Consider the following 17,123-nt stretch of genomic DNA (forward strand, 5'->3'; position numbering starts at 1 on the left):
TGATGGCTGAAACTTTTAGTCATGGTCCCGATCTGTGTAACTCTATCTAGGTAGTAGAGGAAAATCTGGATGGCTCCCTAGGACTATAACTAAACCACTACTTACTGATCCTAAATTTGAATCATGAGAGATTGACAACTGCATTATCCTTGGGTGGTTATTCTACTTCATGGAGCAATGCATCTATTCCATGTTCATGTATCATGAGATAATTTCATCTCTATGGTCAGCACTTACTCAGACTTACGCGCATGCCATGAATAACTCGAGGATTTATGAGTTTTATCGAGACATTGTCCAGGTTACCCAAGGGACACAAAGTGTAGCCGATTACTTTGGATTCCTTCAGTCACGTTAGGAAGAACTTTCTCATTATGAGTCTATGGCTAAGTTGTCTTTCGATGCAATCGATTATGTGGTTAAGAGGATTGTTTGACATCAGACCTACCAATTTCTTATGGGACTCTGTCAAGAATTTGAGGCATTTCGAACACAAATCCTCAACACCACTTCCTTACCTTCTTTATTTGAGATATTTGCAATTATTAACAGTTATGAGCATTATCGCCATATGGCTCATACTCAGACTTAGGTCCTTGACATTCTTTCTGCTCTAGTTACAGATCAAATGGCCATAGCTACCAACTTGAGTTTCTCAAGAAATCGTGATTGTGGTAGCCGTAGTCATGGTAAATGGAGTGGCCTTACTTATAGTCATTGTGGGAAGAATGGTTATGAGAAGGCTCATCATTTTCAGCTTTATCCTCATTTGATACCAAGATCTTCTTTCACTTCGTCTTTGGGACAAACTGTCCATCATGCCACTATAGTGGAGTCATCATCTTTTCTTCTCACTAACCCTCATTCACTTGGCACGATTGATTTACAACAGCTACAGATTCAGATTGCTACTATTATCAGAGATCAGATTCATGCTCACACCCATTCCTCTTCGACTGTGGCCTCTGTTATTATGTCTCTAGGTACATCCTCTAGATTCAATGTTACTTAGTCTGACTCTACTCCTTTGACATGGGTTATTGATTCTGGTGCCTCTGATCACATGACTGGTGAGTCTAGCTATTTTACCTCTTCTAATTTTTTCACCATTCATTGAGATGTTTGCTTTGCTGACGGATCTCTTATACCTATCCACAACAAAGGTATCATCATTTATCCTCTAGGATTTCTCTAGATTTTGTGTTTCATACCCCTCATTTATTTCTTAATCTTTTGTCTGTAAGTAGTGTTACTAAATCTCATAATTGCTTAGTTACTTTTTTCTACTTACTGTATTTTTTAGGATCTGATTTCGATGAGAATTTTTGACAAGAAGTATGAGAGGGATGAGTTGCACATGTTTGGATCTCAGTTTACTGCTGCTTCGGCTTCTATGATTTCATGATCTGGCAGTCACACATTTTCATCACAAACTCTAGATTTATGGCATACTTGCTTAGGACATGCCAATTTTCAAATACTTATGTACTTTATTTCTTACTTTAAAAACTGTCTATCATGGACATAAATTCCAGTGTTCTGTGTGTGAACTTTCTAAACACGCACGTACTTCTTATATTCATATGCATCGATTTAATACAATATTTGATTTAGTTCATTCTAATGTGTGTGGGCCTTCTCCTGTTACTGTCTTTAATGGTCATCGATATTATGTTACATTTATTGATGACTATTCTTGTTGCACTTGGATTTCTTTGATGCGTTCTCGTTCTGAGGTGCTCTCAATTTTTGTTAACTTTCTTAAAATGATTCAGACTGAGTATAGCTTAATTATTAAATCCCTTAGGTCTAATAATGGGGGGAATATATATTTGATGGGATTCACTCCCATCATCATGAGCATGGCATGCTTCACCAGTTGACTTGTCCTTATACTCTTGAGCAGAACAAGGTGGTGAAATGAAAGAATCGCCATCTCATGAACATTGTCCGTTGTCTTCTTCGCAGAATGCATATTCTAAAGGCATATTAGAATATGACAATCCTCACTACGACTTTTCTTCTCAACTATGTTCAGGGTCACGCCTTAGAAAGACAGATGTCTCTTCATGTCCTTCAACCTGATAGCATTCTCTTCCTATCACACCTTCAAGTTGATTTTGACAATCTTTTATCAGATCATTCTACTTATCAAAGACTTATAAGTCATCTAATTTATCTGACTAATACTGGATTGGACTTGTCCTTTGCAGTCAGTGTAGTCAATCAGTTCATGCATACTCCGCGTACTTCTCATCTTGATGCAATTTATAGCATACTTCGATACTTGAAGTCACATCTTGATTTTGGATTTTTCTACTCTTTCATTGCTCAGCCACATTTGTCTTGTTTTATAGATGTTGATTATGTTAAGATCTACCTCAAGTTTTTGTACTTTTTATGGGTAATAATCTTATCTTGTGGAAAAGTAAAAAAAATAGAATGTGGTATCTCATTCCTCTATTAAATTTGAGTATCGTGCTATGGCCCTTGGTACATGTGAACTACTTTGGCTTCAATCTTTACTAACAGAGTTTGATTTTCCTATTTTTGATTATTCTACTATGTTCTGTGATAACAAGTTTGCTATTATGCTTACTTTTGACTTAGTTTTTCATAAAAGAACTAAGCATATTGAGGTTGATATTCATTTTCTCAAAGAGAAAATTTCAATATAATGATCTTCAGATAGTCTTCGTTCCTTCTTCAAATCCGCTTGTCGATATGCTTACGAAGTCTGTTGGTTCGTCTATCACTAATTCTCACATTGTCAAGCTGGGTTTATTTGATATATTCGCTCCAGCATGAGGGGGGTATTGAAAATAATCTAGTTGCTATTTTAGTCATAATTAGTTAGTAGTAATAACCTGTTATTTTATTTCTTATTTGTAAAATCTTTTGACTCTTTTAATTAATATAAATTCTTGTCAAGCTCTCACAAAGACACTTGACTTGATTCTACTCAAATTCTTTTCTCATTATCCAACTCAGGCTAATGGTAGAATAAGGTTTAAAACTTAAATCAATTATGTTAGTCATCCTTTGATGACTGCAAATTCTTAGTGATTACTAATCAACATAGGAGAGACTCCTCGCGGCTAAACTTTCAAACAATGTAGAACCTCAAATGTATTTATATTATATAAAAAACGCCTTTATACACAAGTGATCATCAGGAAAGTAGAGAAAAAAATCTCAGATCTCACAAGTTGAACTACTCTTTGAGGTATCCCATACTACCAAGGAGAATAGAACTTCAAATGTTGTCCGATATTGACCTAAAGTTTTTGAAAATATTGCACCAGATCACCCTTTTTAGGTTTTTAGGATTCATTTATGGTAAACGTTTACTTTTATTTTGTAAGTAAAAATATATGTTTCCATCTTGATACATACAAAAAAAGGTTATGGTAGTGACTTCCAATTAAGAATTACATCATTTTTATCATCTATCCATCCATTTATTGTTTTTCATGTGACGTAGCTAATACATAATACTAGAACTTCGGTTCTCTCTATCTATCCATTAATTTACTAATTAAATATATATCTTCCTAGTCATACCTATTAAAATATATCTTTTTGAATGAAACATAATTCTTTAGACCATTCATTTTGATTAAACAATTGTGACTCTAAGTCTCAACCAATTCCACTTGTGTTATTGATTGATTGGAAACCTCAAAAATTAATATAAAGCTTTCAAATCGATTGGGAATATTATGTTTAATTTGAAAATATTTTAAATGTTCTTTATATATATAAAATGGTAAATCTTTTTTTGGAACTCGTTTTTGAAGTTGGGAAATCATTGACCAAAAATCTCATTTTAAAGAAAAAAAATTATCTTTTCAAGTAGCTCTTAACTAGTCAAAGATTGTCTTCAAGGAGTTCTCGAGTAGATGAAGAGGCCTTCGAGGAGCTCTTGGTGGAGTTTTAACCACTTTCTAGAAATAGTGTAAATTATATTTTTTGCCTCTATTACCTTTGACTAACCCAAAAAATCTTTGGGTAGCTTTCGACTAGCCTGATAAACCTTCTGAGAGCTCTCGACTAGCCTACAACATTCCTTTGCTTCTCACTCATTTTCTCTCTAAATTACATTAAAATCACTTGTTAGAAAACATAATTAAAAGTTTATTTGTATCAAAATATCTAATCATAGATGGATTTCGTATAAACAAACCCATAATAGAAAACCTCAACCTAAATCCTTTGTAAAAACCCCTTTTGTTCTAGAAATTAGTAATTAAAAACTAGAAGGGGAGGTTTCCTACTTGATTCATTGTCACTACGAGGATATTGCCTCGAGAATACTATGATCTTTTCTTGAAATTCAAACTTTCATTCAATCCTATCATAATTTCTTTCACTCAATGTGTAGTTCTCAACGAGATAAAACTTTTTTCTCTTCATAGATTCTCAATTCTCAATTTGTAGTGCTCAAAATCGTTTCTTGAATGTCTAGGGTTTAAATGTTTTGTGTTGAAGATAAAAGAAAATGAAATAAGAAATATCTTAAGTGTTGGTAGTTATATAATAGCAATCACGTTGTTTTTTTCCAAGGAAGCAAAAGATGTTGTATTGCTTAAGAAAGCTTTAAAACGAGCTCACCCCCAAAATTAGAATACAATACAAACATGAGGCATATTTAACCTATCTCCTAAAATGCTTTCCTTGCAATCAAGGGAAGGTTTTCTTTAGACTCTATCAAGATGGATCTACAACTTCTTATAGCAAAGTTTGCAAGATCATCGACCACAAAGTTTGTTTCTCTCCAAGCATGATGAACCATCCAATTAACTCTTGATGGTGCAACTTTGATCTTCACCATCCATGGCTGTAATCTATAATGGAGCTTATTGTCTATCATCCTGATTACTAACAAGGATGAGTCTAGGTCAATTAGAAGATTTATATCTTCAAGTTGAACTTCTCCAAAATTTCTAGTAGAGCTTGGGCTTAAGCAAAGTTGTTCGTTGCATGTCCAAAAAACCAATACTCTACTTTAACCAATTTTCCATTCTCGTCTTGAAGAAATCCTTCTCCTCTAGCAAGACTTGAGTTTCCTTTACATGCCCCTTCAATGTTAAGTTTAAACCACCCACGTTATGGTTTTTCCCAAGAGGCTGAGTTTAGCCTTCTTGTTGGTAGTTGTCTTAGAGGAATGTCCAAGCTTGTCAAAATGTTGAGTTCGCTTGTAGTTGATGGGATTCTAAAATAGCTTACTCCAATCATCTCCTAAAGCCACCTAATGCACGATTTTTTAGTCTCCTCAGTTGAACATCTTTTATTTTTAAAGATGCATTCATTGCGAGCACTCAAACGCACTATAAAACCTTCCATGGTAACATTGCAACCATGGATGAGAATTTAGATTTCTTTTGTATTTAAACCAAGAAAAAATCACATTTGGGTTTAGACGAGGGACCACACAGTCAAAGTACATTGCTGAAAAATAATTCTTGATTTGCACTGTGAAGGGGCATTTGAAAAATAAGTGCATCAAAGTTTCCTCGCTCTTTTCACAATAGAGACGTCTCGAGACTAAGTTTATACCCATCTCTTCCACACAATATCTATTGGGCATGCTTCATGAAACACCTTCCAAGGAGGTATTTATCATTCATATATTTATTTTCTTTTGACGATATCTTGACTCTTGCTCTTCTATCAAAATCTTATTATATGACCAATCATAAATGTTTGATTAAAATTCTTCAAGATACTAAATGGATACTCAAAATATATCACGCCCCAAATCCAACACGAATCCCAAGAATTTCTCTGTTAGATCTCAAGACATGATAAATTAATCCAACTGATGATAACATCTAATAATACATAACAACTCATAATCTATAATTATAAAGCAGCACAAAATAAACTGACCAATATTCAGAGTTTAGGAAGCTAACATCAATCATAATCTGGATCCATAAACAAACCTCAAAGACATAAATGACACAATAAATAAAACGACACACAATGCCCTGACATAAGTTCCTTAAATGACAAAAAGAATATCCTAAACTCTAATACATCTCAGATTAAAGGAAGCTACTACTCATCGATATGTTCCTCCTCAAGGACTTCCTCATAAAATTCCTCCTTACAAACTCTTCCATAATCGAATAATTTGAAATGATAAATGATAGGGTGAGTAATGGGGAGTTACTCAGAAAGAACCATACTGTTCTAACATCTAGTCACATGCAAAGTATGCTCATGCTTAAATATTTAAATAATGTAGATTTTTATCATAACATGGTATTAAAATAATGACTAAAATAAAAGTAGTAAACTTTTGCATAGTCATCAATCTATCATTTCTAACATGAAAATAATCTATCACGCTTCAGAGTTTTTAAAGTAAAATATCTATCAATATTGTATCACAAAATAAAGAAATTTAAATAATTAAATACGATGGTGTAATCAATAACAGAGTTGAGAAACACGTCGATATAATCACCTTGGTTATGACAAATCGAAATTTCAATACTTAACTTTTTGTGTCAAATGTTATTATGCTTATCTGATTTTGTGATCAGTCTAACATACCACAATTAGGTGATCATTTATCCGACTTAGACCGGTTGTTGACCAAGAACCCAAACTGAGTTCAATTAACGATGAGATCGATTTTTTCACTACTATAGACTTTTAGTGATCACTAATAGTCTAAGAGAGACTTCTCGCGTCAAACCCTATCAAGAGGCAATACATGTGAATCTCGACTATCTCTACATTATAAAAAAATCACCTTTACATACAAAATTTTTTTAAGAAAAAAGAAGATAAACTCTCGAATCTCACAAGTTGTATTACTCTCCAAAGTATCTCATACTACAAATGAGTATAGAATCACAAGTGTTATCCTAGATTGACCCACCGTTTTCGAAAATATAGCAACACATCATTCTTTCTACGACCCTTTCTGATAAATAAAATAATTTTGTTGAGTATATATATATATTCTTCCAAAAATACAAACAATGGCAGTAATCTCTAGTCAACATTATGTTATGTACATCCATCTATCTATCCTTCAATTAATGGGATTTGAAAATTTAATAAAAATACTGAAATCTGTATTTTATTTTTGAACCCAAAAATTAGATTTTGATCGTTTGAGATTTTGATTTTTAAATCATTTTCATTATTTTCAAATTGGAGGGGGGGGGTATTCCTTTATTTTCATTAAAAACATTTGTATTTTCCATTTACTTTAAGTTATTTAATGAAAGTAAGTTATTAGATATATTTAACATTGTGTTGGAATGTATTTGACACAATGCTGAAAACGTGTCAAACATAAGAAAAATAACGATTTTGGCACATATAGATAACGATATTGTAAAAATAACGATTTTGACATAGCAATTTTGAAATCGCTATTATAGGGACCAGGCCATTATAACGATTTGGAAATCGCTATAATGGCAATCCAAGGGGTGAAACTTTCATTCATCAAGATTTTCTCTTAGATTTTTTTCGAATTTTTTTTCAAAACTTGTTTTACCATATTTTCTTTTAAAAAACCTATAAGGAAATATAAAAATCACTCATTTAACATAAAAATAAGTAAATCTATAAAATCAAATATCTAAACATGCATGATTTAAAGCGAACCAACCTTAAATAAAAAAATCCCAACAAATAACCTATTTGATAAATCTATGTTTCTAAAGAAAACTAGCAATTAAAAGGTAAAAGGGAAGATTTTCTATTTGTTTCATGTCTTCTATGATACATCTTCGTCAAAATCGACTCTCAACAATTCTTCTTGTTTGAAACCTCCAAATTTTGATCTTTGTCTTAACTCGAACTCTTCAAATCAACTCAAACTCTTCGACTTAAAGTGAAGATCTCGACGAGATGAAGTTTTTTCTCTTCTTCATGAACTCTTGATTCTCGTTCAAGGCTTGCCGAATCGTTGCTTGAAGGTTTAGGATTTTAGTATTCTATGTTGGAGAAGAAAGAGAAAATCTGATTTTCTATCTTAAATTTGGTATTTATATGATATTATGAACATAATGGTGATTAATATAATTATTTTTTTAGTTAATAATTTAATGCACGGACTTCGTTTTATGCAAACTTATAGTTCATCTTAGATAATTTTTAAAAAAGAATCTAATGGTGTTTTTAGATTTTTCTTAAATCTGTTTTTATCAAAAGCTCATATTTCGATTAACCACTTAAACACGTTCATCAAGGCACTTGTTAAATTTTCTTAACCCTTCTCTCCAAATATTTTGTAAAATCATTTTTAATTATTTATTATAAATTCTTAAGGATACACATAGTATAACAATCAATCACCTCGAGATACGAAATATACTTTTAAGACATTACAAGACATATTAAAGAGAGCATCCATAATATGAATTAAAATGTGGAAGGGTATCTCTAAAAAAGTTGAAAATTTTGAAAAGGCCACCTGAAGTTGTCTGCCCCTCCCCTTATTCTCCCCTAGACTAAATATTATAAGTGATTGAAATATTGAGAATAAGCTCATGCCTTTTGTAGTCTATTGGGATTTATGGAAGGAAAGGAATGAGATATCTTCGAAGGAAATGATCAATCTTTACAGGAAGTCGTCATTTGTATTTTAAGGCATGTGTTTTACAAGTGTAAACTATTTAGAGATTTTATAAAGAGCTTTTTGAGGATCTCTTCTTGAGATGGGAGTTGATTTGTAGAGGAAACTGACAATTATGTTCATTGGCTCTCCTTTAGGTGATCATCTTGGCCACCTCATTTTATTTAATTCAATAAATGTTATTTTCATTGATTAAAAAAATATTGTAATGAATGTCTATAAATTATAGAAATTTATTATCGGGTGGATTTTCTATATACATTCATCACTTGCATAGGCCGAGGGTTTTTTCTTTTTTAATAACACAAGTCAACCTAAATTTTGTGAGAGGAAAATTGTGAACCAAACCCTATTTTGTGACTCAATGTCAAATTTCAAATAGTCATTTTAAAAATTAAAAAAAAAATTAGGTGGGTCAAGCAGTGGACCAGTTGTGAACCCAACACTACTTTTTGGGCTCAAGGTCAAAGTACAAATAGTCATTTTTTTTTAATATAGATTAGGTGGGTCACGTAGTGGACCAGCTACAAGAAACTTGACCTTAAGAGAGAGAATTTTAGCCATGTAAACTGACATTATAGCTAAACCATAATTACGTGTGTTGTATAATGTGTAGTAAAAAAACAAAAAAGGAAACTTCTTTAAGGGACTCATTTGGTTCATTGTGTGATATAAATAAACATAAAATAGTTAACTAATAAAAAAATTGTTAGTTGTAAAATCTTTAAAAACCATTGTACCATCTTGAAGATGTGTGTTGTAAGATATGTAGTGAGAACAAAAAAAAGAAACTAATTGAAGATTACATACTAGACGCAATATGTGATACAGATAAAACAAAATGAAATACTAATAGAAAAGGATTTGACAAGGTGTAAAATCTTTTGAAATTATTGTACCATATTTGTTAGTGTATTACATGATGTGCACGTAAGAAATATACTAAAGGCCGCATGTTTCGCTCATTGTGTGATACTAACCTAACAAAATAGATTATTAATCAAAAAAATTGTGACAAGTTGTATAATCATTTTAAATTAAGGTACCATATCTGTTTCTTTAAAATTCGTGAAAAAACCTTTCTATATAAAATCTCAACCCATAGTTGTTGAGGTCTTTGGTCATCTATATCTTTAATATGTCCGTCATTTCTTTTTAATTTTAGATTCAAGATGTGTTCGCATTTGTTGACACAAGTCTTGGTCATTGTTTGTGGCATTTCACAATTTAAAACCAAGTTCATTATCACTTGGAAACAAGAGGTGGCATTCAATTTCTGATTGAATTCTAGAGTGGATTATGAAACTCAAGATCATTATGAGAATGACTTCCCAAATTCTCGTTGGAGCTTAGAAGCAAAAAAAGTATATTGATTGTATTTTCTTTATAACATTTTCATAGCTAGTAAATTCTCACTACTAGTAGATTGGAGATCATTGTTCGCATATATGCTTTGCCGACTTTGACGATGAACCATGTAAAAACCTTGTCCGTTTTATCTTCTTCTTCTATTCTACTTTTTGTATGGTGCACAATTAATGAAAATAGACTACAACTATGACTTCAATTATTCATTCTCAGTAAACTACACACACACACAAACCAAATTTTTGGTTCTATTTTTTCAAATGATCAAGATCCGGTGACTCATGAAAAAAACACATGCATGATCCCAACCATTTAAATATGAAATCTAACGGGGTGAGATTTATCCTCTTGATACGTGTTTTGGAGATACTTAAAAATATTGGCAGTTGGATTTTGTGTTTATACGGTCGGGATCGTGTGTTTTCTCACTAGTCAACAGATCCCAACCCTTTTGAAAAACTCTTTCAAAAAGTTGTTTCCTCCAACACGTTATTTATGTTTGGGTAGTGTTACTAGGCCTATATTTAGTTTTTGGGTCTGGGCAGACTTGAGCTTGGAGAAGGCTCAGGTGGCACAGCCTAGTTTATAACGTATATTATATTTTTATTTTTAATGTATTAAAGCTATATTTGTAATTTTTAAGAAAATTTATGGTTGGGATTTACCCAAGGGTATTTATAAAAGCATCCCATGAATTAATAAAGACAACCCACGTCATAACCAAATTGTTTCGTATTATATGGGTAAAAAGTTTTGAACTAATCCCATCAAAACAAATTCAAAAATCTTAAATCATCCAATTTTTTTTGTAAATCAATTTTGATGGGGTTAGAAGGTTCATAATGGGCTGATTTTTGGTGAGGATGATCTCCTCATCATAGAGATCATCCTCACCAAAAATCAGCTCATTCCGAAACTTTTAACCCATATAAGACAAAACAATTCGGTTATGATGTAGATTACCCTTATTAATTCATGGGGTGCTTTTATAATTACTTTTTTTTTTAATTTATAAAAAAAACCATTAAATTAAATTTTAAAATATATAAATGTGCCCTTCTCAGCATTCACAAGTAAACCCATTTTTTTGTTTATAAAAAAAAGAGTGACATTCTAAAATATAGAAATGGTAAAAATCATTTTTTAACTGTTTAGTTTAATAACAAATAGACTGAAAGGCGGTAAATTAAACCCGTTAGATAACTATGGGGGAGGTAAGTGAATTTGTCATAATATTAGAGGGTTAACATGGAATTATTTCAAACCACAGGAGGTGAAAGAGAAAATGGACTTTGTATATGGGTCTGTGATAATGTTTCCCAAATTGAAAAACTTACAAGTCGAAGCAAACCACTGTACAAGGAAATAGTTACATTATTCTAACAAGGTTATAGTTGGGAAAGAATGAAAATAAGACACTCTGTGTTGATCAAATAACAGCGTTCATCATCACCATCAAAGACTTATCCCAAAGATTAGGGATCCACTGAACGAGTCCTATTCAAAGCCACATCTTTTGGTATTGTTAGCGAGTTCGTGTCCCCGCTTTCACTAGCTCAATCCATGTTCTTTCAATCAAGTAAAATAGTATTACTTAAAATATATACATTTTAACAATATAGATTTGTTAAATGCGAAGAGCTTGCTGAAATAAAAGTAATGGAAAATTTATTCAAAACATAAATGAGCATGTATGATGATTCCACTACTTTTGCATTTAAGTTCCCAAGGCTATTAATATATATATATATATATATATGAACAGCGTTCCTAAGACTCATATTGGGACTCACATTGCGACACACCGTTTTGTCTTATATGGGCAAAAATATTCAGAATGGGCTGATTTTTTGTGAGGATGATCTTTGTGGTGAGGGGATCATCCTTGCAAAAAATCATTACATTCCAAAACTTCTAACCCCATCAAAAGTGATTTACAAAAATTGGACGATCTAAAATTTTTCAACTTGGCTAGAAGTTTCATAATGGGCCGATTTTTGACAAGGATAATCTCCTCACCATAGAGATCATTCTCACAAAAAATCAGCCCATTCCAAACATTTTTACCCATATAAGACAAAACATGTTGTAGCTTTATGAGTAGTTTTATGTGTATACGGATCCTAATCCTATATATATATATGAACAGCGTTCCTAAGACTCATATTGGGACTCACATTGCGACACACCGTTTTGTCTTATATGGGCAAAAATATTTGGAATGGGCTGATTTTTTGTGAGGATGATCTCTATGGTGAGGAGATCATCCTTGCCAAAAATCAGCTCATTATGAAACTTCTAGACCGTCCAATTTTTGTTGAAAAATTATAGACCGTCAAATTTTTGTAAATCAATTTTGATGGGGTTAGAAGTTTTGGAATGGGATGATTTTTTGCCAGGATGATCCCCTCATCACAGAGATCATCCTCACAAAAAATCAGCTCATTCTAAACATTTTTTGCCATATAAGACAAAACGGTGTGTCGCAATGTGAGTCTCAATATGAGTCTTAGGAACGTGACCCTATATATATATATATATATATATATATGGGTAGCGTTATTTGGCAAACAGTTTGGCAAACACATTTTTCAAAACATGGGTTAGAGGTCTTGGAATGGGCTGATTTTTGGTGAGGATGATCTCTACGGTGAGGAGATCATCATCACCAAAAATCAGCCCATTCCAAAACTTCTAACCCCATCAAAAATGGTTTACAAAAAATGGACGGTTCACGATTTTTCAACTTGTAAACTGGGGCTAGAAGTTTTGGAATGAGCTGATTTTTGGTGATGATGATCTCCTCACCGTAGAGATCATCCTCACCAAAAATCAGCCCATTCCAAGACCTCTAACCCATGTTTTGAAAAAGTGTTTGCCAAACTGTTGGCCAAATAACGGGACCCTATATATATACATATATATGAGTCCCGTTCAGCACCCTAAGTTTTACCACACTTTAACAAACGTGTTTTGTCTTACATGGGTTAGAAGTTTTGGAATGGGCTGATTTTTGGTGAGGATGATCTCTATGGTGAGGAGATCATCCTCACCAAAAATCAGCTCATTCCAAAACTTCTAACCCCATCAAAAATGGTTTACAAAAAATGGACGGTCCACAATTTTTCAACGTGTAAACATGGGGCTAAACATTTTGGAATGGGCTGATTTTTGGGGAGGATGATCTTCTAATCATAGAGATCATCCTCACCAAAAATCAGCCCATTCCAAAACTTCTAACCCATGTAGGACAAAAAACGTTTGTTAAAATGTGTGGTAAAACTTAGGGTGCTGAACATTTCCCCATATATATATATATATAGGGAAATGTTCAGAACCAAACATTTTGGCAAAACATTTTTCACCACATGGGTTAGAAGGTTTGGAATGAGCTGATTTTTTGTGAGGATGATCTCCTCCGAAAATCAGCCCATTCCAAAACTTCCAACCCCATCAAAAATGGTTTACAAAAAATGGACGGTCAACGATTTTTCAACTTGTAAACATGGGGCTAGAAGTTTTGGAATGGGCTGATTTTTGGTGAGGATGATCTCTATACCGAGGAGATCATCCTCACCAAAAATCAGCCCATTCCAAAACTTCTAACCCATGTAGGACAAAAATGGTTGGCTAAAATGTTGGCCAAAATATTTGATGCTAAATGGGACCCATATATATATATATAAAATTTTAAATCAAGTAAAATATTGACTATTGATATCTACATGAAGGTTTCTAAAGGTGCTATTTTTATAGAAATTGGCATTAAAAAAAAATCCCCAAAAATCACTTTTAGAGAGAGAGAGAGACAGGCAAGACATTATATAACAAAGGTAAATTAATATATATATTATAAAAATTCCTTCAAAATCAAAAGACTGTACAATAGTATTATTGAAAGTTCGAAAAAATTGTGAACCCACATGAGACAAGCGCATTCCATAAATAAAAGATACTATAGGTCATAAGGGAACATTTGAGGGGGGAAAAAAGATGGCAAAATGTTAAAACATCGAACCCAAATTACCAATGAACAAATTCAAACTCAGAAAGGACTTATTTGATTATTGAATAATGAGGGACAACGGAATTGACTGAGAAACAACATATGAAATATTGAAGATTCTAAAGAAACAATAGATCAGATAGTAGTGGGGAAGGGCCTCTCACTAACACAAAGTTCTGCTGGAATCCCACATGCCCATTAACAGTCAACTTCTGATATCGTGACAGAGGTCGAGGGATGACAAGCCCTTTCGACTTCTTACGCCTTCTAAAACTTCAATCCAGAATGGATGGCAACAACCCCCCCTACAAGATTTTCATATTCAACTTTCTGAAACCCTGCTGCGGCAATCATTGACGCAAACTTTTCCTGCATCAATAGAACCCAAGAGTAGAAAATCTGAGAGATAATGGACGAGGACTATACCAAATTTAACCTTGGCATTGCATCCATGTAATAGAAGAGCATCTCAAACAAGCATCCTTAAGCCCCTTTTGGAGAGCTTAAATTGCGCCACATATCATCATCATTGAAGTCTTACTGCAAAGATTTGGTGTCGACTAACCACTTACTCAAGCAACCAAATAATAAAATTAAATTATCTTGGGTTAGGAATAATAATTATTTATTTTCCATCACCACACCCTGTTTCTTCTGACTCCGTTTCGTCCCAAATACAAGGCTAGTAGTAGTTCATAAGCGGCAGCACCATTACTTCTCTACTATTTACCTTCCAAACTTTTTAGCATGATTTATTTATCTTTTTATTTTTTTATGAAACTACATCATATTAATGGGTTTGTACCAATATCCTAATTTTGGTGAATTATACATAATTCCATCAATTGTGGTTTATATAAAATTACAACTTGGAAACACACTAAGTTGGATGAGTAACTGGATGTCTGGTCTGAGTTATGCAGCTATATTCAATTTTCTTTAGAAAAAAAAAATATAATTCTCAATTTTAAAATATTAAAAACTATTTCTTTAAACATTTATTGAATTTATATATTCAAATGACTCATCATAATAGACTAGCAAGTCAAGTCAACATTGACTCGCCTCAGTGGGAATTCAAATCAATAAGAGATCTCAACAGTAGTGGAATTCACCTGGGGGGGGAACCGGCGGATGCTCTCCACTAAGTACTTGTAAGATTCCCGATCACTTGCAACTAACTCTCCCATTGCCGGAATTACTGAAAATGAATAATAATCATACCTGTGCCAGAAGAGGAGAAATGCTAAGATAAGGGTTATGTCAGTTATATCTTGCTTTCCATAGTGAATAAATTCAACATTTCAGATGTTTCTAGCATTTTTCAGAATCTAAAGACCAAAAAATCCAACATATCATTCTCCAAGCATGGTTTTAAAGTTTTGTAGCATCTCGGAATGTCTCACTCGAAATTCAAGACAATTCAGTTTACGCCAAGACCACAACGTAACATCTACCCCAAAACAATCAATGTTTCGGGAATGTTGCGAGATTTTCAGAAGTCTCGATCAAGACAGTCTCAGTTTTCTCGTGACAAAGACACTGCTTTGCGAGATTCAACCTTTACTCCAAAGAATTAAGAATTGATCAGAATTATCTGAAAGTGCACACAAGCATGCGCATGTCAGTCAACTAGGCGTTTATTTGGTTGCCTAGTTCTAACTTCTTCCCTACCTCCAAAGCAGGGTTATCCATCTCTAAGAAAAAGTCAGAGACACTCACAATTCTTTAAAGACGGGAATGTCGACATGGCTCAGCTCAAGACATAGGAATCGCCCTCCCCGTTTAAGTACTCTGAAATGAACAAACAAAATCCACCGCTGCAAGCATGAGGACGTTAAGTGATAAAGCATAGAAAATATGTTTGAAGAACTGAAGATGAGATAACTTTTACTGGATAAGCACAAAGTTTTGGACAGGATAGATAGAATCAATAAATTATGTAACAATACATTCAACCCAAAAGGTTGGCCTAGCGGCAAGCCGAGCCTTGATAAGCTACTCAATAAGGGTAGGTTAAGTGTTCGAAACCCCACGAAGCAATGAATTCCTTGGGGCCACCCTCCAGTATCCGGTGGACCCATGACTCAAGCAGTTGCACGTAGGACTCTCCCAAGGAGGCGGTGAGTGTGACCGTGGGATTAGTCTCACCCGAAGGTTGGGGAAACCCACAATAAGCAAAAAAGAAACATTCAACCCAAAAGCATCCATGGTGTGTTATCCTCAAATCTATAAAAAAAATGCTTCAAAATCCAAGAAGGTTTCCAATCGCTCCTTAATTCGAGAGGAAATATGGGTGCTCTTATGAAAAAAAAAACAGATGATTTTATGGGATTACCGATAAGCTTCCTCAAGAGCCTTTTCTATGTGTGTAACATTCCTAATCCCAAAGGCAATTGTATAGCCATCCATTGAACCATCTTCAAAGCTTAAGGCTTCTGCATCTCCCTCCACCCATATAAGAGAGCGGCTTTTTCCAAGCCCTATACATGTCAGGAGATCATTTTTCGTCATAAGCAAGAAAACAGATCATAGAGTTTGCAAAAAAGTGGAACATATAGAAGTTTCAGATTCACTCCTAGTACTTCACCTCTTTCTACGGCACGCTTTTTGCCAACGTTTAACATATTTGGGTTGATGTCGCATACATAAATTTGAGTATCATCCTGTAAGTCATCTTCGAGATTATCTAGCATGGCTCTACGACTGATGCTATTGATGGTTTCCAATATTCTGAAAGCAACATCCCCTGCAAAATTGTAAAAACATTCATTGTCAAATTGCAAAGATATAGTGGCAGATAATTCAAACAATTTTTTTTTTTTTTTTGAATATATGTATTAAAAGGAAACTAAAAGTTCCATTCCTTCTAGATATACAAGAACCTGATCTTGATGATGATCATCATCATCATCTAGAAAGCCTTGCTTTGAAGTCCAAGGTCTTCAGAATAAGTAGGATTATGGAAAGTCTAACTTTAGAAATGATACACTTAAAAGAAGAAGGCCAGTAAGAATTGTAGGCTAGGAAATAAGTTGAAGTGGCCATTTTTGGTACTTTGGTTTTATGGGAGGTTCTATAATCCAAATATCACAAAATCCAGTAAGTGACCAATCCATCAAGAGATATTGTTTGAAAATC

At 33.5% G+C, this 17,123-nt stretch overlaps 1 protein-coding gene across 1 annotated transcript; it reads right to left on the reverse strand.

Annotated features, from left to right (window-relative positions):
• Positions 1–13,796: 13,796 nt before the first annotated feature.
• Positions 13,797–16,759, reverse strand: LOC147381125 (2-methoxy-6-polyprenyl-1,4-benzoquinol methylase, mitochondrial-like). The gene is made up of 5 exons (XM_086430823.1): positions 16,573–16,759; positions 16,321–16,465; positions 15,705–15,776; positions 15,098–15,206; positions 13,797–14,351 (listed from the first exon to the last, which is right to left on the reverse strand). The coding sequence occupies exons 1-5, from the start codon at positions 16,676–16,678 to the stop codon at positions 14,250–14,252; spliced, it is 534 nt and encodes a 177-aa protein (XP_086286949.1). The 5' UTR covers positions 16,679–16,759; the 3' UTR covers positions 13,797–14,249.
• Between the last annotated feature and the right edge of the window lie 364 nt (positions 16,760–17,123).

Source organism: Akebia trifoliata, unplaced genomic scaffold (assembly GCF_017979445.1).
Source record: "Akebia trifoliata isolate Shusen 1 unplaced genomic scaffold, ASM1797944v1 Contig00743, whole genome shotgun sequence".
In the NCBI taxonomy this organism is placed as follows: Eukaryota; Viridiplantae; Streptophyta; class Magnoliopsida; order Ranunculales; family Lardizabalaceae; genus Akebia; species Akebia trifoliata.